Source organism: Aythya ferina (genome assembly GCF_964211825.1).
Source record: "Aythya ferina genome assembly, chromosome: 16".
Lineage (NCBI taxonomy): Eukaryota > Metazoa > Chordata > Aves > Anseriformes > Anatidae > Aythya > Aythya ferina.
Window position 1 is genome coordinate 651,724 of NC_140315.1, and position 23,256 is coordinate 674,979.

Here is a 23,256-nt window from a genome sequence, read left to right on the forward strand (position 1 = left end):
CAAAAAGATGTTAACTTTAGCTCTTGTTCTGCCCCAAGGCTGTTCCACTGGTAACACTACAACCAGCGCCTTGGACAGGTCTGGGTTGTGGTGGTGGCAGCTGTCAGGGCACAGCAGGGGCCCCGCGGGGCAGGACAGGGGCAGCCTTTGCTGGGCAGAGGACAAAGCAACCGGGCAGGGCAAAAGGCAAACAAGTGCCCCATAAACTCAGCCAGCAGCAGGGAGCTGAGGCCAGCGGCTCCTCTGTGCCCGGGCGGCTGCTGCTGTGGGGAGGAGCTGTGAGCCCCTGGCACGGGGCTGGGGCCGTTAGCTCCCGGTCCTCATCTGCCTTCCCCACCGCTTTGGGAGCGGGGCAGCAGCCAAGCAGGAAGCACCGGGCTGAGGGGATGCCCCGTGTGGGCTGCAGAAGCGGATCTGCATCCTGCTTCGTCCGCAGTTCCCCTTTTGGTGTGGATATAAAGGCTCTGCGGGCAGAGAGAGCCAGGCAGCAGCACGGCACCGTCGGGCAGCCGGGATGGGAGTGCGGAGCCTTTTGGCGGCCAGCACCGTGCTGGCTTTGGGACTGGCGCTCAGTGGGGCCACCAACCCTGGCTTTGTGGTCAGGATCACCCAGGCTGGCTTGGACTATGGTGGGTTTGGCTCCTGATCTCCCTCCTCTCTTGCAGGTGCTGGCGGCCGAGGCGCAGAGCCAGGTGTTCGTGCAGTTCTGGGACAAGACAAAGACAGCCTCAGCCATGTGTGCCAAAGGCAGCATCGCCCTGATGTCCCCATCTTCCCCAGCCGCTGTCTCCACCGAGTCCATGCAGAGCACCCAGGCCCTCCAGGGAGCTGGGGGCTGCACCCAGGTGGCAATGGGGGAGACCCCGGCTCGAGGAGGCACAGGGCTGGCGGGGCAGGAGGGCCCCCCGCTCATGGCACGCATCCAGGCAGCCGAGCCCGAGCCCCAGAGGAGCGAGCTGCGGTGGAGGGAGGCGGTGGGGAGGTGCCAGGAAGGCGGTGACGGAGATGGATGGGCTCTGTGCTGGGTTTATTGAGGCAGGCAGGGCCCTGGCTCCAGCGGAGCGCTGTTATGGATTGAAATACACTGTGTGAGAAACAGCTCATTTACCCAGCAGCTTTGCTAGCTGTCGGGGGAGGACGTGGCTCCCCTTCCCAGATGGGTGCAGGGCTGCAGCACTTGCCCATACCCCAGGACGGGGGCTCTGCCTGGCTTTGCCTGCTGGCATGGGGCATGGAGCAGCACGGAGCTGGGCACCTCCTGCCAGGGACCGGCTCCTCCTTTCTCCTGCCGCCTGGGCTGCCTGGCTGCCACCTTCCCCAGGGCTTGCAAGCAAGCAGACACCAGGCAGTGCCTGCAAACTTGCAGGGCTCTGTGCTGCACAAAGATTAGCTCCAGCAACAGCTTGCACAGTGGAGAGCAGCCAGGCCACTGGTGTCTCCTTTAACCCTTTTACCATGCACCTGGTGCATGCTCCTGGCTCCCTTGGGTGTGCATGACCATGACGTTGTCCCTTTTTTCCTGCAGCCAAGCAGCACGGGGTTGCTATCTTGGAGAAGGAGCTCGCCCAGCTGAAGCTGCAAGACATCTCGGGTGAATCCCGAATCCGGATCTTGGGGAAGGTGCGCTACGAGATCTCCAGGTGAGCCCTGCCAGTGGCTTGGAGCGACTTGCTGCCCTCCCAGCCCCCACGGGGAGCCTGGAGGACCTCTGAGGAGCACAGGGGCCTGGAGCAGTGAGGGCTGTCCTCTCCCCTGCAGCTCCCAAAATTATAACCCTGTACTCAGGGAAGGGATGCCTCACCTCAGGAACCCACCTAGCATGAACCCAGACTGCGGGGTCCTGGGGTCACAGCTCCTTGCCACCCCCTTGTAGCTCTTCTCCCACTGCTGCCTTGGGTTTCCAGCACTGAGGAGCTGCTCTCACGGTGCTGCAGGGACCGTGCTCCCGAAGGCACTGCTCTGCTCACGCAGTGCTGTTCCTTGGCAGGATGGGAGCTGGGGATGCTGCCGGCATGGTGCCTTCGCTCCTGCCCTCCCCAGCTGGGCACCCAGTGTGAGGCACCCCCTCTCACATGCTTTTATTTTATTTTATTTTAGATTGAAACTTCGCAATTTCCAGTTGCCACACTCGCAGATTTCCCTGGTCCCCAATGAGGGCCTGCAAGTCTCCATCTCCAACGCCTTTGCTGAGCTGGACGGGAACTGGCGTGTGAAGCTGCGCATCCTGTGGGTACTCGGCTGTCCCTGCGCGCAGCCCCTTCCCTGGCACAGGCATCTCACTCTGCATTTCCCTCTCTGAATCCGGACAGGCTTTTTTCCCTCCTCTGCCTCCTTTGTGGTTTGTGTAGCCCTTGCTTTGTTATCTGCGGATGTCCTGATTCCCCCGGCTGGGCTGCAGCTGCTTTTGTCCTGCCACCTGTGATCCCTCAGCCCCGGGGAATCACCGCAAAGTCCCTCTCCCCACGCCAGGGCACCCATGGCTGGCCAGGCAATGATCAGGGAGATAATGTGAGTGCCATCTCCTCTCTTGTCCCCTTTCTTGTCCTCCCTCTCCCTGCAGCCGGCACCGTGGGTCATTCAACCTGAAGTTGTCGCATGTCTACATCAAGACCATCCTGAAGCTGGGCAGAGATGCCTCTGGGAAGCCGACGGTTGATATCTCTGCCTGCAGCACCAGTATCTCCAATGTCCGCATACGCTTTTCAGGCAAATTGAGGTAACGTCACCGTGAAGGCCTAGAAATCCTGCGTGTTAGCCCAGCTGGGATAGGAAGGTGGCTGCCAGGCACAGTATGTGCCTGAATCTGCTCTGAGTTTGTCCTGCTGTGGTTGCACATTTAAGGGAGAAGTTTCGGGGCAGTCACGAGACTTGTATGCATGTTGTTTACAAGCAGGTTTGTTTGCAAATGTAAACCCCGAGGCAAAGCTTGACCTCAGGCTGGCATGGGAATGGCACTCCCCAGTGTCCCACAGCTCCGGTGTCTCCCTTTCCTGCACCAATACTTCTGCAGCATCCTCTGAGCTAGAGCAAAAATGACTCCCTCTCTCCTTTTCTCTGCAGTTGGCTTTACAACCTCTTCCGTAAAACCATTGAGTCCAAATTCAAGAAAAGCTTGGAGGGCAAGGTACGTGAAAGAAGCTCGGTAGAGCTCTAGGCTTTCTGGTGCTCTGTAGCCCTCCCTTGTAACAGACGTTTCAAGGGCTCAGGTCACACCTACAGATTTAAGCAGGGCCAGAGCGTTCGGGCACAGTTCTGATTTGGTGGAAACTGTGAGGAATGGGCACATGCTAAGTGCAGTCCCCACAGCATCACGTGGCTCGGGCTGGATTCTAAACATGCAGCGTTTGCCAAAGCCCAGTATAATTGGTTCCCAATTAACAAATACTTCTCTTTCCATGTGGTCAGTTAATTAGATCTTAGGCCTTGGCCAAACTCATTGTAACAGAGGAAACCCGCTCAGAGCTGCCCTTTAAATGGCCCACACTCACACGTGCTTTTGGGAGCAATAGGTTAGAAATCCTCATCTCTGGATTTCAGCTGCTTGCCATCTTGTAACGGGGTGCACCAGGGAAGCCCTGCTACCTTCAGCCCCGTACAAAAGCCTACATGCAGGAGACTCGCATCAAGACATGGAAACAAGCTGTTTGCAATAATTACTACAAGGCTCGCTGGCAGGAGCTACAACCTCCCTGGCCGTGAACCTTGCTCAGGAAGGAGGCAGTTGGAGAGCAGGCAAATCCCACCCTGCTGCAGGTCGGGTCCGGGCCGGGGCGCATTTGGCTCTGGCCGATGCCATCTCCTGCTGCCTGGGGGCCACCTGGAGCCCTGGCAGCAGATGGGCTGGCAGCAGGAGCAAGGCTGGGGCCAGGCAGAAAGGCTTTCAGGCTGTGGTATCTCCTGGAAGGAGGCAGCTGGGGAATCTGCCCCAGCAGCCCAGCCCCTTTGCCAGACACGCGTTTCTCCAGGGGCTTTCTCCCTGCTTGAGATGGAGCAGAGGAGAGGGCAGGGCTGGGAGTGCTGCAGGACCCTGCTCAGCCCCGTCCCTGTCCCAGTTTTGCTCCAGCAACCTGTGGGCACCTGCAGCTCTTGCTGCGGGGCTGGGCAGTGCCCAGGGGCCAGGAGGGACCTGGGGGTCCAGCACCTGCAGACAAATTCGGACTTGATGATCTCTGCAGGTCCCTTCCAAGTGAACTGTTCTGTTCTGTTCTATGATTCTATTCTACTAGGCAGGGGGACAGGCAGCTTACCAGCAAGCCTCTGCTGATAAAATCATGCCCACGGCCCCATCCCTCCTCTTCCTCCCAGCAGTGCAGCCAGCCACCAGGAATTGCCAGCGCGGCCGCTGCTCCCCCCGAGCTCTGCGTCTCGCTGTCAGCGCTGCCAGCTGGCTGCCTGGTTGGGCAGATGATGGCCTCATCCTGCACGGGGGTTCTTGTGCCAGGATGGCATTGGAAGAGAGATTGTGCAGATTATCTCGGCCATCTACAGGACTGCTTCCTGCAGTAAATTCCTGAGCCAGCTTTTAGGCTGCATTTAAATCCTCCACTAATGCTGAGGCTTTGCCTGTGGATGACAGCGGCAGAGGGATTTGGTCCTCTCCCCTGGCAGCACAAAGCTGCCCCAGCTCCACAGCTGTGCTTTGTGGGTGCACAGGTAGGAGCGCTCCTGCCCCTTCAGGGGCAGATTAACTCTTTCAGTTGCTCTGCTTCTGCTGAGTAGTAACCTGCTCAGCACAAAGCATTCCCGCAGACACTGTAGGAAGTCTGAGGGCACAGCTGAGAATCCTTCAAAGGGCCCCAATGCAGCTAAACTGTGTGGGGAACCTGCCGTAAGCAGATATTTGCAGGTATAAATGCTGCCTGTCTCTCAGATACTTAATTAAGTACCATCTGATAAATAGAGAAGAATGTCACTGTGTGCTCTTTTATCTAAGCAGGCTTTTGCAAAGAATACAAACAGCACCGGGCAGCAGAGCACATGCCCGAGGCTCCCACCCAGGGCTGTGTGTCCCAGCAGAGCCAGGCTGCTGAGCTCTGTTGCCTTTGTTTCCCCAGCTCTGTGAAACCCTGCGTAGCTCTGCCAGAAGATACCTCCAGCCGTACCTCCAGACCGTACCAGGTACTGCGTGAGCACTGCATGGGGCTTGGGGAGCATTTCTTCCTAGCATTTCCTGGCCACGGGGATGGTGTTTTACCTTGTGCCCACTCTCCATTTCTTTGTATTTCCGCACACGTGCTGGGAGCTGTGGAGCACCACACAGCAGAGCTGTCACCATGCACTCAGTCCTCCCACGGGGAGAGACTGTGCTGAGACCGGGCACAGGGGACCCGGATGGTGTCTCAGGTCCAGGAGTTAGTTTGCATGGCTGAGAAACAGAGTGAAGAGGAAAATGCAATTTTTATTTCTAAACAGAAGCGAACACGTGTGAAACTGCTATTTTGCTGTTGCACCAGGAAGCTGGGGCAAGGCTCTGCCCAGGTGTCAGCGGAGGGAAGCTGCTCCTGGCTCTCGCTCATCCTCTGCCCTGTGTCTTGCAGTCACAGCCAAAATAGATGCCGTGGCTGGGATCGATTACTCCTTGACAGCAGCCCCAGTTGCCACTGCCCAGTTCCTCAACGTGGACCTGAAGGTGAGAGGCTGCCCTCAGGAAGCTCGGTGTGGCTGATGCTGTTGCAGGGGGCAGGAGGGAGGCGCGGGTCAGTCACCACCTGCAAATGCCATTCCCCAGCCTGGCTGAGCCCCACCAGCACTGCTTCACCCACTTCTGTCCTTCCAGGGCGAATGCTTCTCCCTGGCACAGCACACCCCCGTCCCCTTCACTCCGCCAGCGCTGGCCATTCCTCCTGAACACAGACGCATGGTTTACTTCGGGGTCTCCAGCTACTTCTTCAACACCGCCAGCTTCGCCTACCACAAGGCTGGGGCACTCATCTTCGAAATCACGGACGCCATGGTAAGGAGGGGAGGTGGTGTGGGGTCAGCAGCTGGCAGATTCGCAGGGCTCCTCTGCACCACGGTCTCCTCCACGCTTCCCCGTGGAGCTGCTCTGGGCACTGGGCAGGGGCTGAGATGCACGAGGGGCTGATCCTGCCCCAGCGCCACGCTGCAGTGCCGGGCAGTAACCGTCTTCCTCCCGCAGATCCCAAAGGACATCGAATTCCGTTTGAACACCTCCACCTTCGCGGCCTTCCTTCCCCAGGTGAGCCCCGGCCCTGCCCAGCACAGGCTCTGTGCGAGGTGGCCCTCCAGAGAGCCCAGCCCCAGGTTTCCAGTGAGGGGGGTTCGCAGCGGGGCCGTGCTCTGTGTGCTGCATCCCTGCACTCCATGAGCTGCTGGCACGGGAAGGAGCTTGGCAGCAGCAGGCTGTAGAGCTACAGGAGGTTTTGTGCTGCAGTTCCTCCCCTCTCCCTGCTCCTTTGCAGCTGGACGAGATGTACCCCAACATGCCGATGAAGTTCAGGCTGTCTGCTCCCTCCGCCCCGTTCCTGAACATCGGAACAAACGGGGTCTCGCTCCAGCCTGTTGTGGACATCCAGGCTTATGCCATCTATCCCAACGGCAACCTGGCCCCCCTCTTCCTCCTCAGATTGGTGAGTTGGGGTCCAGGGCTGCGGTGGGGTCACTGGGCCCAGCTGGGGAGCCCCTCGCACAGCCCCAGTCTGCTGTGGTGCCCCGTGAGCACTGCCTGCACCTCGGTGAGCAAAGGTGGGAGCTCCCGAGCTGTGCAGCACCTTCCCATCGTGTTTGGCGATCCTGTGCCATCCGTGCTGTGCTCCTGCTGAGAGCTGCCTCCTGCAACCAGCCCAGTCGGGCACATGGGGTGACCCCAGCAGAAATACCCGAGCTAACAAATGCTGGTTTTCACACTGGGTGTGAACAGGGCCCTGATGGGAGGGCGGTCTGGCTGCCTTTGGGCTGCTCTGAGCCCCTTTTGCCTGTTTTGGGGGTTGCTGCGGGAGCACTGCCAGAGCTCTGCCTCTTTCCCCAGACAGGCAACGTGTCTGCCACCGCGGACGTGCAGTCTGGCCGCATGGTTGGGAGCCTGGCCCTGGGCAGGTGAGCTGCAGGTCCTGGTGAACCGCTGCTGAGGAGGGTGCTGGGGATGGGGCAGAGGGGATGAGCTGGGGCTGGATAGAGTGGGACGGCCATGGGCACTGCAAAGCTCTGCTTCCCTCCGCACAGGATGAACCTCACGCTGAAGCATTCAAATGTCGGCACCGGCACTTTCAAGGTAAGCTGTCCCTGACATGGAGGTGGGAGCCTGCCAGGTGCTGAGGAAGGGACTCACCCCCTCACCCCCACCACCAAGGGATGCTGACCCCACGAGCACCTCCCTGTGAGCCTGTGCGAGGGAGCAGAGCTGGCCACTATCCCCTTTTTCACCCCTATGCTTCCTACTCCGCCAGCATGGCCGAGACAAAATTGTAGGTCTCTGGTGAAGCATGCACCCATCCCAGCTTCTGCTTTATTTTACTCTTCCTAATTATCCTCCGGGATCTGGTCACCTGCTCTCCCACGGACTAAAGCTCTTTTCCTTCTCCCTCTCTCCGTATATCCAGGTGAAAACGGTGCAGTCAATAACAAACATAGTTGCCTCCAGTATCCTGCTCCCACGTCTTAATGGTAATAACCTGCTGGGGGGAATGGGGCTGCCAGAACAGACACCACTCAGGTCACTCTACCCGGGCAGGTCCAGTTTGTTAACTAAGCCCCAGTTGCCAGGCCTGCTCGGGAGGTAAAACCTGCAGAGAGGAGGCAGCAGCAGCACCCGGCGTGTTTGGGGTTGGCAGAGGAGGGCTGTGGGTAACTGAGTGCGGGAGCCTCTCTGCACTGTGACACACATCCAGAAGTGAACGCAATGGAAAAAATGAGCCTGACACACATCCTAATGCTTTCCAGACCCTCTCCCCCGCTCGCTGCTTCTCATTACAGCTGAACAAATCAGGCCAGAGCGGGGCTGGAGGCTGCCAGGGGCCCCAGGGGCACAGCACAACGTGAAGCCCCCAGGCCTTAGCGTAGCCTGGAGGAGCTCCCTCTGCCTTCCCAGGGCAGGGGGGACAAAGGAAGGGCCAGGGGTAGGAAGCGGCTGCCTGCTTTACATGGCCCCTTGCTCCCTCTCGCTTCTCGTTCCAACACAGCTGTTTGTGTTTTCTTTTCCAGAGAGATTAGGTAAGGGCTTCCCTCTGCCGCTGCCAGCCCAAGTACAGCTCTCCGACCCCATCGTGCAGTTTCATGAGGTGAGTGGAGGGTCTGGAGCTGGTCCTGCCACTCGTCCCCGAGAGGCGGGGGCCAGGCAAGGTGCCTGGAGAAGGGGGAATGAAGCAAATTTCACACGCAGCAGTGACTCAGGCAGGGCCGTGTTCTGCAGATTTTAAAACCAGGGCCCGAATTTCCCATGACACTTTTTATAGTAAGTGGAGCTCCGCGGCAGCTCAGCCCCGAGCCTGGTGGGGCTCTGTGCGTGGCGGCCGAGCAGCTGCAGCCCCAGACCCAGGCAGGAGGGAGGAATCCTGCGCTTGGGGAGGCCCGGGGAGGCCCCGGAGGAGTGCCACAGGCTGGGTGCTGGTTGTTTACAGCGGGGTGTGGCTGTGGAACATCTTCAGAGCCCTTCCGGAGCTAAAATTAGCCAAGGATGGCAGAACCACAGTGCCCACGCTCCCTCCCCAGAGCGTCGGGTGATGAGCAGGGCTGGCTCTAACAGCAAAGCAGCTGCAAGGACGCATCACAGACTTCCTCTCCCCTTCTCCTAGAATTTCCTGCTGTTTGGAGCCAACGTTCACTACCAGCCCAGGCAAGGCAGATAAGACGACCGCAGCGACCTTCAGCGCCGACTACGTCCCCCTCTCGCCTGCCCCGTGCTGCCCCTCCGAGGGTTCCCGGTTCCCATCCCGCACCCCTGGCTCCCAACCCCAGCTCCCCGCCGCCGTCCCCGCCGCTGAGACAGCAAACAAGCGGCTCTGCCAGACCCTGACTCATCGGCCGCCCCAGCCCGAGCAGCCAGAGGACAAACCGCAGACGCGCGGGCGGGGGCCAGAACCACCCCAGGGGCCGAGCCCCACGGCCCGGGCTGGGCTGAGGGGACCCCGGGAGGTCCCTGCCCACCCCAAATCGCTGCTGCTGCGGGTCCTGGGCCCTCTCCTGCCCTGGCCCCGAGGAGCCACCGACCACCACCAGGCTGGGGCTGACAGAGCCGAGGCTCGGGACGAGGCCTGGCGGCGTTTTCCCCTCCTGCATGCACTTCACCTCCAGCGAGCGCTTCCCCGCGGTGCCGTACGAAGCCCTGCTCAGCCAGGGGGGCTTCCAGCGCCCTGTGGGGGGGCTGCGCCGCGCTCTGAACCTTTTATATAAAAACACCACATGGAAATCACTCCTGTTACTGCCTCATTACATCGCCCTTCGTGCACATTCACCGGGGCGGAGAGGGGGTCGGGAGGGCCTTTTAGGACACCTTTATGTCAAAAAACACCGGGCACGATCGCGCTTTTCCCTTTATTTATTTATTTTTTTGGGGGGGGGGAGGACGGGGACGCTGCAGGGACCGGGCCAGCCCCGGCGGAACGGTGCCGGAGCGGAACGCGGGGACGCGGGGCGGGGCCGCGGCGGGGCCGCTGCTGGCGGCGCACACCGGGGCCGCGCCGCCTCCGCCCCGGTCCCCGTCCCCGGTCCCGGTCCTGTCCCCGGTCCCGGCCATGCAGGGCTGCGGCCGCGTGCTGCGGGCGGCCGGGCGCCTCGGCTCGGTGGCTGCCAGCCCCGGGGCCTCCCGCGGAGCGAGCTGCGGGCCCGGCGAGCGGCCGGGGGGCCGCGGGGCCGCGCTGCCCCCGGGGCCGGACCTGAGGCATTTCCTGAGGGCTCCCCCCGGGCCGCCACCGCCCCCCGGGCCGGAGCGGGGCGCTGCCGCCGGGCCTGGCACAGGTCTGTGCCGCCGGGCCCTGCCCTGCCTTGTCTGCCGGGCCGAGGCCAGGCTGAAGCCCCGGTGGGGGTCGTGGTGGGAGAGCTGCGGGGCTGTGGGCTGCAGTGCCCAGGGGAGAGGGGCATTAATTGCAATGAGTTCCGTGTCTCAGCAGGGCAGGAGCTTCAGCCCCTCCGCTAGCCACCGTCCAGGCCTCTGGTGTTGGAGTGATGTGCTCAGAGGCACTCGGGTTTCCCGGTGCCACCAGCAGAGCCTGCCTTTAATTTTGGCTTGCCTTGTCTGTATCGGCTGGAAGGGAAAGTACCTTTAGTGCAGCTCGCCTCTTATGGGACTGCTGCTTGCTTCCTGTGGAGGGGATCATAGAAAGAGCTTGTAAATGAGAGATCAATTCAAGGCGGATATCTGTGTCACCCCCGTCTCTGCCTTTGTTGCAGTGTACCTGGAGACCTATGGCTGCCAGATGAACGTCAATGATACAGAGATCGCTTGGGCGATCCTGCAGAAGAACGGCTACACGAGGACAAAGGAGGTGGATGAGGTGAGGCAGCTCCTCTGGAAAGCAGGCCTGGGAGAGCTGCACACCACCAAGTCCTAGGACTTGTCTTGAGTAGTGCCGTCCCACGGGGTGGTGGGATTTGTGCAGCATGAGTAGGTGCAGTAAAGGAAACTACCTAACAAGCATGCTAGAAAGCAGTCTTTTTTTTTCCCCTCATTTAAACTGCTGGGTTCCCTCTCAGCTGGGGCAGGGGATTGGACACGGTGGGATGCTCCTGATTTATCTTTATCTGAGTTTACTTCTGCTGTTTTGTGGAAGGCTTTGCATGTCTTCTGCTAAGTTTTCTTGCAAATCTGGTCATTGAAACCCAAAGTGGTTTTAGGCAGATCCTTTTTGCTAAGTTAAGTGAGTTTTATAGTCTACCTGTTCAGGTTATGTGTGCTGTTTTTACAATTTCTCCTTCCTTCTCAATCTAGGCAGATGTGATTCTGCTTGTTACCTGTTCTGTGAGGTAAGGAACCTTTTGTCACTGCTGCTTTTTGGGTGGTTTTAAAGGAATTGCAATTTGAAAACTGAGGCGATAAATACATTGTGTATTGAAAACAGCAGGCAGATGTGAAACTGCCCATTTAGCTTCGGCTAGAGCTAGTTGATGTTATGATACATAACACTAATTGTGTAATTAGTTACTGTATGGTGAGAAAAAGCTCCTTGGTAGTGTACGCTGTGTATATATCTCATGGGCAGTGAGAGACTCACAGGCATTTGTGCTTGTATGATTTTTATTTTTTTAACTTTTTGACTCTTGTCTTTGGTTGAAGTGCCTATCTCTTTAGTACAAGGTCTGTACTACGAAAAACTGGGAGATCCATCTAGGGTATATTTGGGATATAAATATATAGGGAACTTTGCTTGTTTGTTTTTTGTTTTTTTTTTTTTTTTCCTGCATGCAGATGTTGAACATGCACTGTCTCTTGCAAGGTAGCTGATATTTGCTGGCTAAGGCAGACTTTTTCTCTGCAAGAGCTTAGTCTGGGAGTTGTTTCTGAAGTGGTGATGTTCCTAAGCAAGCAAAATGGTAGCAAATGAGTCAAGACATAATCTACACGCTACAGAAAGCACTTCCATGTACCGTCAGATCCATCAGGAGGATTCTTGGTTCTCTGTCTTTAGCTCAGTTCTCTGAAGGCACTTGAGCTGCTTTGAGCTGGAGGACTGTTAAAGTGCAGCGATGGGAATAACCCCTCTTTTCCTGCTTTCCCAGGGAGAAGGCTGAGCAGGCTATCTGGAATCGCCTGCAGCACCTCAAGGCACTGAAAGCCCGGCGGCAGCAGGATCGCCTGCCCCTCCGCATCGGGATTCTAGGTACCAGCTGGGCTGTGCGGCAGTGGGGAGCACATGCTGATGTGCCACATCCCATTATGTTCCTTTTTTTTCCCCTCTGGTGGCGTCAAGCCTTTTCTGCAGGGTGAACACAGCTAGGGAAGGGGTACAGCAGGCTGACTGCGGGTGGGCACTTCCTCACAAGGACCCTTCTCCTTTGGTGGCAGGATGCATGGCTGAGAGGCTTAAGGAGGAGATTCTGCACAGGGAGAAGCTAGTCGATATTGTGGCAGGCCCCGATGCGTACCGTGACCTTCCTCGGCTGCTGGCCGTGGCTGAGTCTGGCCAGCAAGCTGCTAATGTCCTGCTGTCACTAGATGAGACTTACGCAGATATTCTGCCTGTCCAGACTAGCGCAGGTGGCACAACAGCATTTGTGTAAGTACCTTATTTTCTGTGCACGTTTCTGTGGTTTTTGTTTGGAAATATTGCTGCCCAGAACAGACATGCCAGTGACAGCAGCTACCCGAAACAGGCAATGCCTGGCCACACTCACTCCCGGCAGCCCAGAGGCACCAGTTTTCTAGACTCTGTTTGCTGTCTCTTTGCTGTCTGACTGAGCCCTGGAGAGACTGCCCTGTGCTCTGGCTGGCTGCAGGCTTCTCTTAGTGTCCTTGGAGAATGTTGGTTGTCTAAGCCTGTTGCTGCACCGAGTGATTTCTGTTCCACTGACATTTGTCCCTTTCTAAGCTCGTGCCTCTCTCATCCCCTGCCTTCTGCTATGTGCTGTCCCAGGTTATATATAACTCTTCTAATGCTCCATGTGTTGTAATTTTTGTGGGGTTTATTTGCATTTGTCTGGATTTGATAAGATTCCCAAACAATGAAGTCAGATTCTGCTCAGTGTGTCTGTAGTGTACAGAGGGACAGTTGTCACCCTCTGTAGGAGCAGAGTGCAGAAGGATCTTTCATCACTGCCAGATTGCAGTGCAAGTCTGCATCCCGTAAGTTGCTTTCTGAGTTTCTTGGAAATGTGTGTGGAAAATTAGGAGGTGTTAGCTAGGGGGCAAGTAGAAGTCAGCTCTGATTGGAGTGGTGTGTCAGGGAAAGCTGCAAAGCTGCGTTCAGAGTTGGTGCTGTGTATGCTGCAGACAAAGAAGTTGGCTGAGGGCAGCAATGCTGGGCCAGGTCAAAGCAGGGCAGGCTGCAACGTGGATGATTCTTCCAGAGAGATCGTGTTGTGACCTGTGCTTCACCTCCTGGCAGATCTATCATGCGGGGCTGTGACAACATGTGCAGCTATTGCATTGTGCCCTTCACCCGTGGCCGTGAGAGGAGCCGCCCCATTGCTTCCATTCTGCAGGAAGTGAAGATGCTCTCGGATCAGGTGAGGCAGAGCTCGCTTCCCACCTGCCCCAAATCACAGGCAGGTTCTCCATGAAAGTATTTTCAGAGATACCTCTGGGTGATGACACAGCCTTCACCTCTGGAGGTAACGTTGCAGTAGGGCTCCTCCAGTTGTGTTTGATTTCCACTGCAATGCTCTGAGACAGACAGGGCAGGGGAGGGTTCCCCCTGGGGACTCTTCCCCAAGTAAGAGTAGAACCACAGCTGCCATTGCAGCTTGGACGTCCTGTATGGTTGTATTTTTTCCTCTCTGTTTATCTTTGTAGGGGGTGAAAGAAGTGACTCTTTTGGGTCAGAATGTCAACAGCTTTCGAGATACGTCTGAGGTGCAGTTCCAGTCAGCAGCTGCCCCTGTCCTCAGTCGTGGCTTTAGCACTGTCTACAAAGCTAAGCCAGGAGGATTGCGTTTTGCACATCTTCTGGACCAGGTTTCCAGAATTGATCCAGAAATGAGGATCCGTTTCACTTCTCCACACCCCAAGGATTTTCCTGACGAGGCAAGTGTGAAATAAATACCTGGACCTCTGCTGGCAGGCAGGCATCTGTGATCTGTTGGATGTGGGCTGTGCCTCTTTCCCAAAGGGAACCAGGGAGTCACAGAATGGTAACGGCAGCTCCTGGCAAGGGGGTTGTGTGTGCTAAAGCTGGCAGGTTTTCAATTTGCTGAATTTTACCTGCGGGAGACTCTTTGCTTTGGCGTTCTGGTAGAGTTGAGCTGTCTATGATGTTGTCTCCTGAATGCCCATCGCAGGTCCTGCAGCTTATCCAGGAGCGACACAACATCTGCAAACAGCTTCATCTCCCAGCCCAGAGTGGAAGCACACGAGTCCTGGAGGCCATGCGACGAGGGTGAGTGATGGCCACGGGGAACCCTGTGAGCTGATCCCTGGTTTAGGGTGCTGGTTTCTCCTCACCAACATCTGGGTTTCTGATCAGCAAATCCATGTGTTGTTCATTGTAGATACACAAGGGAAGCATATTTAGAGCTTGTGCACCATGTGCGTGACTCCATTCCAGGTAGGGACTCCCTTTGGGTTGATCTGAGCTCAGCAGGGCTGTATCTTACTGTCCTTTCTGGAGTGAAATGTTCCTCTCTTCCTCTAGTGAGTTGTAAGTCTGTGTCTTTGGGACAGGAGTGAGTTTAAGCAGTGATTTCATTGCGGGTTTCTGTGGGGAGACAGAAGAAGATCACCAGCAGACCGTGTCCTTGCTGCGGAAAGTCCGCTACAATGTAGGCTTCCTGTTCGCTTACAGCATGAGACAGGTGAGTGCAAGACCTGACGAAGAAGAGTCTTTTCTCTGTCCATCTACTAGTTAGATGTGGCTCTGATCTCAGATTGTCTGCTTGTTGAGAAGCTGCACTCGCTTTGTCTGTTTGCAGAAAACCCGGGCGTATCACCGGCTGCAGGACGACGTCCCTGCGGATGTAAAGCAGAGGCGTCTGCAGGAGCTCATTGCTGTCTTCCGAGAGGAGGCTGCAAGAGCAAATGAGGCGATGGTGGGCCAGTCTCAGCTGGTGCTGGTGGAAGGGGTGAGCATGCCTGAAACAGTTGTCTTTCTCCCCTCTTGTTGTACAAGAGCCAAGGCTACAGACCACAGTCATCACTTCTGCCTTCACTTCTCATCTTTCCCCCACACGATCCTGAGACTCCAAGACCACGTGCACACACTGCACACACTCAAGTGGTCAGCCTGGTTTTCCAGAGCACTGACCTGAGCAAAAAGTGGTGCTAAGTAAATTCGTAATCCCTTTGGTTTAGGACTTCAGCCACTTTGCTTCTAAAATCATTGGTCCAAATACAGAGACAGGCATTGGGGAACTCACCAGAGTTGGAATGTTGTATAGCACAGGCTCTAAAGAGGTAACTGGATGAGACTGACTAATTGCTGCTTGATAGCTACGCACAACATTGTGGGTCTTTCAGGCGTTTGTGAAGTTGAGGCTCCTTTCTGAAGGACTGGCAGTCCTGGGAAGGGATGGGATAGGTTAGGGACACGTCTCTGGCCAAACATGGAATTAGTGTAGGCTTTCAAACCTTGTCTTTGTGTGGCTCTTAGCAACAGCTCAGCCCATAGGACTTTTTACATGTCATGGTTAAGTGTGGAACGTGGCTTTTAATACTGACAATAGTGCTCAATTAATTTCTGATACAATAAAACACAGCAGTGAATCAGAGCTATTGCCATGCAGGTAATGTTCCCTGTCTTCCTTCCAGCCCAGCAAGCGCTCTGCCTCAGAGTTGTGTGGGAGGAACGATGGCAACATCAAAGTGATCTTCCCTGATGCTGAGATAAAGGATGCTGCAGGCTGCAAGGCTCTGGTCAGAGCCCAGCCAGGGGACTATGTTTTGGTGAAGGTGACGTGCCTATAATTCTTGTTTCCTTGGGCTCTTTTTTTCTGCGCAGTGCTGTTTCCTACAAGAGCTGCTGCCCAGGGAGCCTAAAATTAGAATGGATCCTCCTCAGCCTTTTTGTTCCTGAGGAATGCTGTGCTGTTTCTTTCAGGTAACCTCTGCCAGTTCTCAGACCTTGAAGGGAGTTCCGCTTTGTCGTACCACCCTTGCCTGCTCTACAGCTTGACATCGTCCACTGGCAGCAGGGATAACTCAAAAGTAGCACATTCTCCCCAGGAAGAAACAACGAAGTTTGGACAGGTGGAGAAGGGGCAGAAACAGCGATGTGTTGTATTTTATCTATACGTTAGGTATATCTACATTTTGGCTACAGCCTGCCCCCTACAGATCTGTGCAAGTTTGTAGACAAAAGGGAGGGAAGCTGTGCATGGATGTGCCAAACCCAAGCACTTTGTGCTCTGGTGTCTTCACTTGCTGTCAGGCTCAGCCCACCCTTGTGCTGCAGGCCTGTCCTCTAACGCAGCCCAGCCTGAGAAATTTATGTCTGCAGGGCAGATCATTCCTAATAGCTCCACTGAATTTAGGAGCTGCAAAAACTGGGAGAACCTAGAAAACACAGCTCTAGTAACTGCTGGAGAGTCGCAGGAGAACTGCCAAAGGGATGAACAACTTGAAGAACAAGATTGTTGAGAAGATTGTGATGAATTCTTTCCAAATAATAACTTCCTCAGCTGCAAGATGTTTGGAAGGGGGAAGTAAGAACTTGCACTGTGCCTTTATGATGGAATGTAACACCAAACTGTGGAATATAAAATGATGTTTAATGAGTGTGAGTGCTGGTTAATCTGTTGTATCTGAGGCTGAAGGAATGCAGCCTTGCCCTCGCTCTGGTGTTATTTGATTCTAAGTTTTCCCTGTCTCCAGGCCTTAGAGAATACACTGGAAGAACTAGCTTCCACCTTAGCATTCTCTCTCTAGCCTGTTAAATCTTTAGCTACGGCATTGTACTTCTTTCCTGTGGTACGTCCTTCCCTTTGGTTCACAAGAGGGAAGAAATTGTGCCATTTTAAAAGGACAATAGCTTCATAAGTGCATCTTACAGTTCCTTATTTTTATCAGAGCCTGCAGTTAACTGTGGCTGCATTGTGTCATATTCCAGCTTGGACCGCTAAATTAAAGCGTGTGTGTGCAACCTACACTTGTAAGCCAACTCTCTCCTCTGAGATGTGAGACAGAATCACAACTTTTAATGTTGATTATCATGCAACTAAAAGAAATTATTGTAAAAGACTGTCCAGAGAGATTTTGAAGGAGCAGCTGATCAACTCAGGAGAGCAGTCACTGCATGAATTTGCAGAATTTTTAAATAAGCATCTAGGCATTTTTGTAGAAAGTCTCTCCTGTTCAGCTCTATCTAGATATAATCTCTGAAAACAGTGTGGTTCACTGAACATCTGTTAGACCTTAGTTTAAGAAACAAATACATTTTGCTGATTATCTCAGAGTTGATCCTCTTCTCATGGAAGTGAATCTGCACGGTCAGCACGGATCAGTGTGGGTTTTGAGGTGGTGATAAATGTCCTTCTGCTATCCTGCCTCCACATGGGAAAGTGTCTTAGGCCCAAATTCACAAACCAAGTCTTAGACCTCTGCTGTCTGGTGAGTGTAAGCCTTCGGCCAGCAGGCTCTTAAAGAGGCAGCAAGAAGCTGTTGGGTTTGAAATACCAAAGGAAGGGGCAGGATGTATAAGCATCATCTCTCAGCAGTGACGGGTACTGAAGCCAACCTGTGTTTGCTTCAGTAAGTGGCCCAGTTTTCACAGCCCTGTAGCATCTCCTTCAGCTCACGCTTTCCCATGCATCTTGAAACCATGGCCCAAGCCAGAACCCTGTGAAAAGGGCTGACGAGTGCCTTTCCCTGCTTGTTTTGGCCTGTTCCCCACAAGCACCTATTGCCAAGTGAGAAATGCAGACCTCAGTGTGCCCTCCCTGCTCCATCCAGCTTTGAAGCCAGCTGTGGTCTTTTTACAGTCATTATTTTAAGAGCGAGAGACTAACGAGGAGGAAAGCTGGGTTTTACATTTTGATGAGAAGGTGATAATGCTCACTGCACAGACTCCCCAAGGAGCCATAGTGCTTACCATTTACCTTGCCTCCTTAGTTTTTATAGGCCTCAGGAATGAAGGCTGAGGCTTTAAGGCACCAAAGCATCCATTAGGAAGCGCTTACAATGACCTTGGAGGCTGTTAATCATTTGACACTGCTTGGAAGCAGGACTTTTGTTTTTGTTTTCCTCTCAGGGACTAGAGGTGTTCTGCAGTTTCTGTATTGCATGTCAGAAGATGTCCTTGCGTTTGGCTGTTGGGAGAGCTGAATTGTCTCATGTCATTCTGCCTCATGCTCCTTGTTGTATGTTCCTTTTCCCAGCCTGCACAGGGACAAGAGTCCTGAACTCCACAGGAATTTAAATCTCCCGTGCTCATTTAGACTTGTGCCCTCTAGAACTGGAAGTTGGAGTGTTTTGGTATTTCAGTATATCTCAGTGATCAAAAAGATTTGTTTTGCTGGGATCACACAGCTGTAGTTCCAAACCAAAGCAGTGGCCTGCCCAGTCGGGGTTTCCAACAGCTCATCCTTTCATGGGACCTCAGCAACTGTCCTAGGGTCCCTCTGGACCTTTTCGTGCTTCCAAGGGGCCGGTTGTGCCCCAGGTACACCTGCAATCCTTTCTTTGGTTCTGATGAGGCCCTGGAGTCATCAGCTGGCAAACACCTCACGAGGCATCTGACAGACGAGTTTTCCAAGCCCAGACCTGAGGTGCTGGGACAATGTTTGCTTTCAAGCTTTAGCCGTGCCCTGAGGCATCTCCTGGCACTCATGCCACATGCAGACTGCCCTCTTTCTGCTTGCAGTGTGCCTTGCAGTTGAGTGAGGCTGGGTGTGGACACAGACGCAATGTTACGGACTGGTAGGAAGGTCACTGTCACAGTGAACAAAGGACCCTTGTTCTCCGAACTCACATCTCCACAGCCCAAAGGCACAAACCTGTTTACAGGGAGGAGGGACAGACCGAAGTGAGTGTGTTGAGGCAGTGCTCGTCTGCTCACCACTGCAGTTTATTAGCCTGAAGACAATCTCACTACATTCCCATCACCATCTATACCCTCCCTACCCAGCCTTGCCCCCTTCTCCAAGAATTCCCCAGCAGCTGAAGCTGCCAGTTGGGTTTCTCCCCCTGCCAGAGCTGGCTGTGGTGCCGTGGCTTGCCCCGGGATGCCGGCAGGCTGCAATCCGCTCTCACCCTGGATAACAATGAAGCTGAAGGGAAAAATCAACGCTTTCCCCAGTGGCAGCTTGTAGGCACAGTTTGCTTCAGGTTAGCTAAAAGTGGCAGGTGACGAGAGGCATTGCCTCCCGGTGACAATCTGCCGGGCCATGCTGAGGGTGAGGCTTTTCCTTCCCTTTTCAGGGGTCTCACACCTCTGCTGGCTGCTCGAGTGATGGCCTTGGGGCAGCTCTGCCGTGTCCCTGGACCTTCTCCTCCACCGTGGGCTGCTGCTGGGGGCTAGAGGCCCGTGGGCTTGCCTTTGCTGGCTTTTCACCACCGCCTCTGGAGCCTGCTTTGTGGGTAGGCCCTAGGGATTTAGCACAACATCAACAATACTTCTGAAGTGTCTTCCGTCTCTGAAACCAGCCGTACATGTCGTTCACTTGTTTCTTAAACTGGCTGCTGTGGATGCCAGCAGCAGGAGTCCCGTGTGGTCCCCAAGCACAGGGGACGGCTGGCTGCTCCGGGACCCCCAGCGCCGTCTGTCCCTCACGTCGCAGCGCGGCCGTCAATCTGTCCATCCGCTCCTCCGACTGCTCAGCCCACCCACACCGGGAGCCCCCCGCCTGCTTTCTGCCCGCTGCCAGTCCCTCCCCGCTGCAGGAGCCTTCCTGGAGCTGTGGGCTGCATTTCAATGACAGAGGGGCTGCTGCGGAGTGGCATATCGGATTTTGCAGGGATCTGTGGATTCAGCGTATCTCACAAGCCTGTCAGAGCGCCTGCCGTCCTCTGGGGCCTGGGCGTCCTGTGGCTTCTCCTTCTCCCTTGTGAGCAATTTATTTCCTTTACTGACAGCTCACTATTGACTTCTCATTCTCGTGAAGATGAGGTGTCCTGTCTCATCAGGCTTAAATTAGTTTTATCTTTAGACTTTCCTATTAATAAGCTCTTGTCATGGTGTCATTACTTGATATCTGTTTTCTGATGTTTTTCATTAATGGCTCTGTATCTTCCACATACATTTTCAGTTGTTTTTCCCCCACTGGCTGCATTATTTAGCCATCAGGCATGGTTAGGGGATGTGCATGGAGCACCCCCAGGCCTGCCAGCCCGATGTGTGCGGAGGGGAGGGCTGGAGGTGAAGCGGGATGGCCACGGGCTGCCTCGCTCCTGCTCTCGCTGCATCCCTTTGATCCCAGGCTGAGCTGTGCCGTGGTGGTTGCTCTCAAGAACATGAATCAATAGGGTAATTAAAATGCCTCCTGTGAGGCATGATGGTGCAATTCATTTGGATAACCACATTGCACTCTCCCTACCCACTTTGTTCCTGCAACCAAGCCCTGCATGGAGCCAGGAGGATGCCCAGCAGCTCTCACAGACACAGCTGCAGAAGAACCAAGCTCCCCTGCAGTAAATACGCTGCTGGCATGGGCTGTGGCAAGCAGGTCTGGAACACTCACAAGCTTTTGGAAAGCTGGTTTGGAAAGAAAATGTGTGCATGTGTGATTCGAGGTCTTGTTTTGCAGTTGAGGGGTCAGGACCTGGAGCATGGACTCACAGCTCAGGGGTCTGGGGAAAGCTGGAGCAGCCGATAAGAGCAGGAGCACAGACTGAGCCACAAAGCTGCTGGAGGGAAAAACACTGCCTCGTGCCCCTTGATTCCAGCACACAGACCAACAGCAATTTGATGTTTTACCTGGAAAACTTGCAAGAGCAAACAATTAAGTGGGATTCAAACCAGCATTTTGCCTAAAATGTCAGCACAGCAGAGCAGAGGGGCATTTTGAAACACAAAGAGCATTGACAAACATTTCCTGTGCTGGAGACACTGCAGCTTCTTCCCCACACTGCGAACGTCACTGGGAAATGGGGAAATCTGGGAACTTGTTTTCACTGGGGGAAAGACAAAAGTGCAGTGAAAGGACAACATTGCAGATGATCGTTTAACTGAAACAACGTCAGCTGCTTGCCTGCAGAGGGGAAATCACAGCATGGCCAAAGCCATTGCCATCTTCCTCTGGCAGCAGCCGCTCTTGGTCTGAGAACTGCACAAGGAATGACTGCACGTGGTGCTGTGTTACAGCGACGTGCCGGCTGCAGGGAGGCTCCGCGGTGCCTCACGTGCCTGACAGGTTCCCTTCCCTGCTAGAAAGGCTTCCCCTAGAAAACTGGAAGTGAAGGGGAATTCTTACACATTATTCCAAGGCCGTGTGTGAGCAGGGACCCAAACCACCCCACCGCAGCCAGGCTGGCAGGAGCTGCTCCTGCACACAATGCCCAGCACCTTGGCCTACTGGGATGTCCTCACTGTGCCTTCGGTGGAGCCAAAGATAAATCCTGTCCTTGTGTGAGGAGATGGGAGCACGCCCATAGAGCAGCTGTGGCACTCTGGTGTCAGAAAGCATCTCCTTCGTGCTTGCTGGTGCAGCCAGGTGCCTGTTCACAGCTTTCACACCCGAGCTGTATCCGTGTGGGTCATGGCAGGGGCTGGCTGCGTGCGGGGCTGCTACCAGCCCTGAGAGTGGCACTAACGAGCACCCGAATTAATGACAACTTTGTACTTACATCAGGCAGCTGGACACCTGTAAGGACTTTTCTCCTCCTTTCACCTGATTAAAGTTTGATGGAAATTAAAACAGAAGAGTTACTGTTTTCTGCCTAGATTGCTGTAAGTGACGGCTGAGCTTTCCCTGAGCATCCCCTCACCTGCCAAAGCCCACGGACCACAGTACCTGGTCCGTAGCCTCTGTAAGAACAGCGACATCCATGCCTGGGTTTCATTCCCAGGTCCCACAGGCAAGGTGCAGGGCAGGGCAGGGGCAGGACACCGGGCTGGGCCAGACGCTGTGGGGAAAGCCCTGCTTCCCTGCCTGCAGTCCTCACATTAATGAGGAGGAGAAGGGTGCCTGGTTCCTTGACAGGAACCCCCGGCACGAAAACAAACTGATGCACAGTGGCATTTCTAATAAAGATATCAGGGTGCTTCAGGGACACTCAAGTTCAGTGTTATGTCTGCTATCTGCAAAGTCAGGTCACAAAGGAGAATTAGCTTGCCCAACCCCTGCTGTTGACTTGCATGCAAAAATTACACAGCAAACTAGTACCCAGTGCAGAATCTGTAATTTGCAGCAGTGCCTACAGCACTGTTTTTAGGCTGATTAATATTCAGCGCACTGCTGTGAAAATGAAAAGCCAGACAGAATTGTCCTCCTCCCCTTTCTGCATCCATGAAGATGCCAAGGGTAATGGCTGAAGCAAGGAAACAAAAACAAGATTCACTTTCGGTCAAGCTGATACAGGTTTTTTGGTTTTTTTTTGAGCTACAACAAAACATTCCATTCTCTTCAGGTTGTTTAGCCTCATCTTTTAACCTGTTTCTTTCTTTCTTTTTCTTTCCTTCCATTATTTAATTACAGGATGTTTAAAAAAGAGTAGTAAAATATTTTCTTTGAAGCTACCAGAACAAAACATCAGCCATTTCCAAAACCAGTTTCTCTTTAAAAAGGGGAATTTTTCTGACATTATTAAAAACACTTTCCCATGACTATTTGATCAGAGCTCCATCAGAAAAGTCCTTGTGCTGATTGTGGGAAAACTGTCCCCGTGCGGAGCTCGGAAGGAAGCACGGCACAGCTCGGCACAGCACTGCCCGGGGAAGCAGGGGGATCTCCAGGGCTGGGACAAGGCAAGGAGCTCCCAGAGCTGGCGGCTCCTCAGGAGGGACAGGGGGTGCTCAGTCGAGGAGGTGGCACCCACTGAATGGAACGAACACAGCTTGATGTCCCCGAACATGAAAGCCAAGCTACTCGCCCCCTGGGGTGCCCCCAGCCCCCCCTGCACCCTGAGTCTTTCCAGTCTCTGGGGGCACAAACTGAGGGTCTGTGGGCTCCCCTCCCCACGCCAACTCCTCTCTTTGCAGCCCCCTGCCCTGCCCTGGCCACAGGTGAGGGCTTTGCCCATATCCCTCCCACGAACCTCCCCTCGCCTTGTCAGTGGGGGAGCCCCCCTGGCACCCAGACCTGGCTGGCTGCGGTGGGACTGGATGCTCTTGCGCAATGACACCAGCCTGTGAACCAGGAAAGTGGAGACACAATGGAAGCTGAGGCCTCTGTTTGCCCTCGGTGTTTTGGCTCTGCAGGTCTGTGCGCCAAAGTAAACCTTTACCCGCAGCCCCAGACCTCGTGTCTCGCTGTTGTGTCAACAGAAGCCGGATGGAGGCTGGGTGGCACGCTGTCAGAGCAAAGCCTGCAAACACAGACACATCCGAGGTGCTGCTGGACAAGAAGAGCTGGCAAGGTCTGAGCCGTGCTCCAGCCAGACACAGCCAGCACCGAGGACTCCGGACACACCGGCCAGGGACAGGGATGTGGCAGCAGCACTGCTCCAGCAGCAGCTGCAAATGGCAGTGTCACCTGCAGCGTGTCACCTGCAGTGTCTTCTGCAGTATATCATCTACAGTGTGTCTTCTGCAGTGTCATCTGCAGCACAGCCCAGCCACA

The 23,256-nt window shown here is 54.8% G+C and overlaps 2 protein-coding genes across 2 annotated transcripts; both read left to right on the top strand.

Annotated features, from left to right (window-relative positions):
- Window positions 1–471: 471 nt before the first annotated feature.
- On the top strand, window positions 472–9,367 carry LOC311445586 (bactericidal permeability-increasing protein-like). The gene is made up of 15 exons (XM_084537870.1): window positions 472–629; window positions 1,526–1,640; window positions 2,098–2,226; window positions 2,561–2,716; window positions 3,061–3,124; window positions 5,055–5,118; window positions 5,538–5,629; window positions 5,777–5,953; window positions 6,140–6,199; window positions 6,423–6,590; window positions 6,989–7,056; window positions 7,183–7,231; window positions 7,560–7,623; window positions 8,161–8,237; window positions 8,751–9,367. Exons 1-15 carry the CDS (start codon window positions 515–517, stop codon window positions 8,802–8,804), a joined length of 1,452 nt encoding a protein of 483 aa, XP_084393996.1. The 5' UTR covers window positions 472–514; the 3' UTR covers window positions 8,805–9,367.
- A 256-nt stretch (window positions 9,368–9,623) lies between these two features.
- On the top strand, window positions 9,624–16,781 carry CDK5RAP1 (CDK5RAP1 mitochondrial tRNA methylthiotransferase). The gene is made up of 13 exons (XM_084537871.1): window positions 9,624–9,912; window positions 10,345–10,448; window positions 10,883–10,917; window positions 11,671–11,771; window positions 11,957–12,167; window positions 12,996–13,116; window positions 13,403–13,633; window positions 13,888–13,985; window positions 14,098–14,153; window positions 14,270–14,400; window positions 14,518–14,667; window positions 15,353–15,493; window positions 15,642–16,781. Exons 1-13 carry the CDS (start codon window positions 9,690–9,692, stop codon window positions 15,714–15,716), a joined length of 1,677 nt encoding a protein of 558 aa, XP_084393997.1. The 5' UTR covers window positions 9,624–9,689; the 3' UTR covers window positions 15,717–16,781.
- Window positions 16,782–23,256: the final 6,475 nt, after the last annotated feature.

What these genes read in the sequence shown, in the direction of transcription:
- LOC311445586 (XM_084537870.1), top strand. Translation starts at nt 515, where the DNA reads ATGGGAGTGCGGAGCCTTTTGGCGGCCAGCACCGTGCTGGCTTTGGGA. An exon ending in GTGCGCTACGAGATCTCCAG is followed by an intron (nt 1,641 to 2,097) that starts GTGAGCCCTGCC and finishes ATTTTATTTTAG; the next exon opens with ATTGAAACTTCGCAATTTCC. An exon ending in TCCTCAACGTGGACCTGAAG is followed by an intron (nt 5,630 to 5,776) that starts GTGAGAGGCTGC and finishes CTGTCCTTCCAG; the next exon opens with GGCGAATGCTTCTCCCTGGC.
- CDK5RAP1 (XM_084537871.1), top strand. Translation starts at nt 9,690, where the DNA reads ATGCAGGGCTGCGGCCGCGTGCTGCGGGCGGCCGGGCGCCTCGGCTCG. An exon ending in AGCTGGTGCTGGTGGAAGGG is followed by an intron (nt 14,668 to 15,352) that starts GTGAGCATGCCT and finishes TCTTCCTTCCAG; the next exon opens with CCCAGCAAGCGCTCTGCCTC. An exon ending in GGGACTATGTTTTGGTGAAG is followed by an intron (nt 15,494 to 15,641) that starts GTGACGTGCCTA and finishes TGTTTCTTTCAG; the next exon opens with GTAACCTCTGCCAGTTCTCA.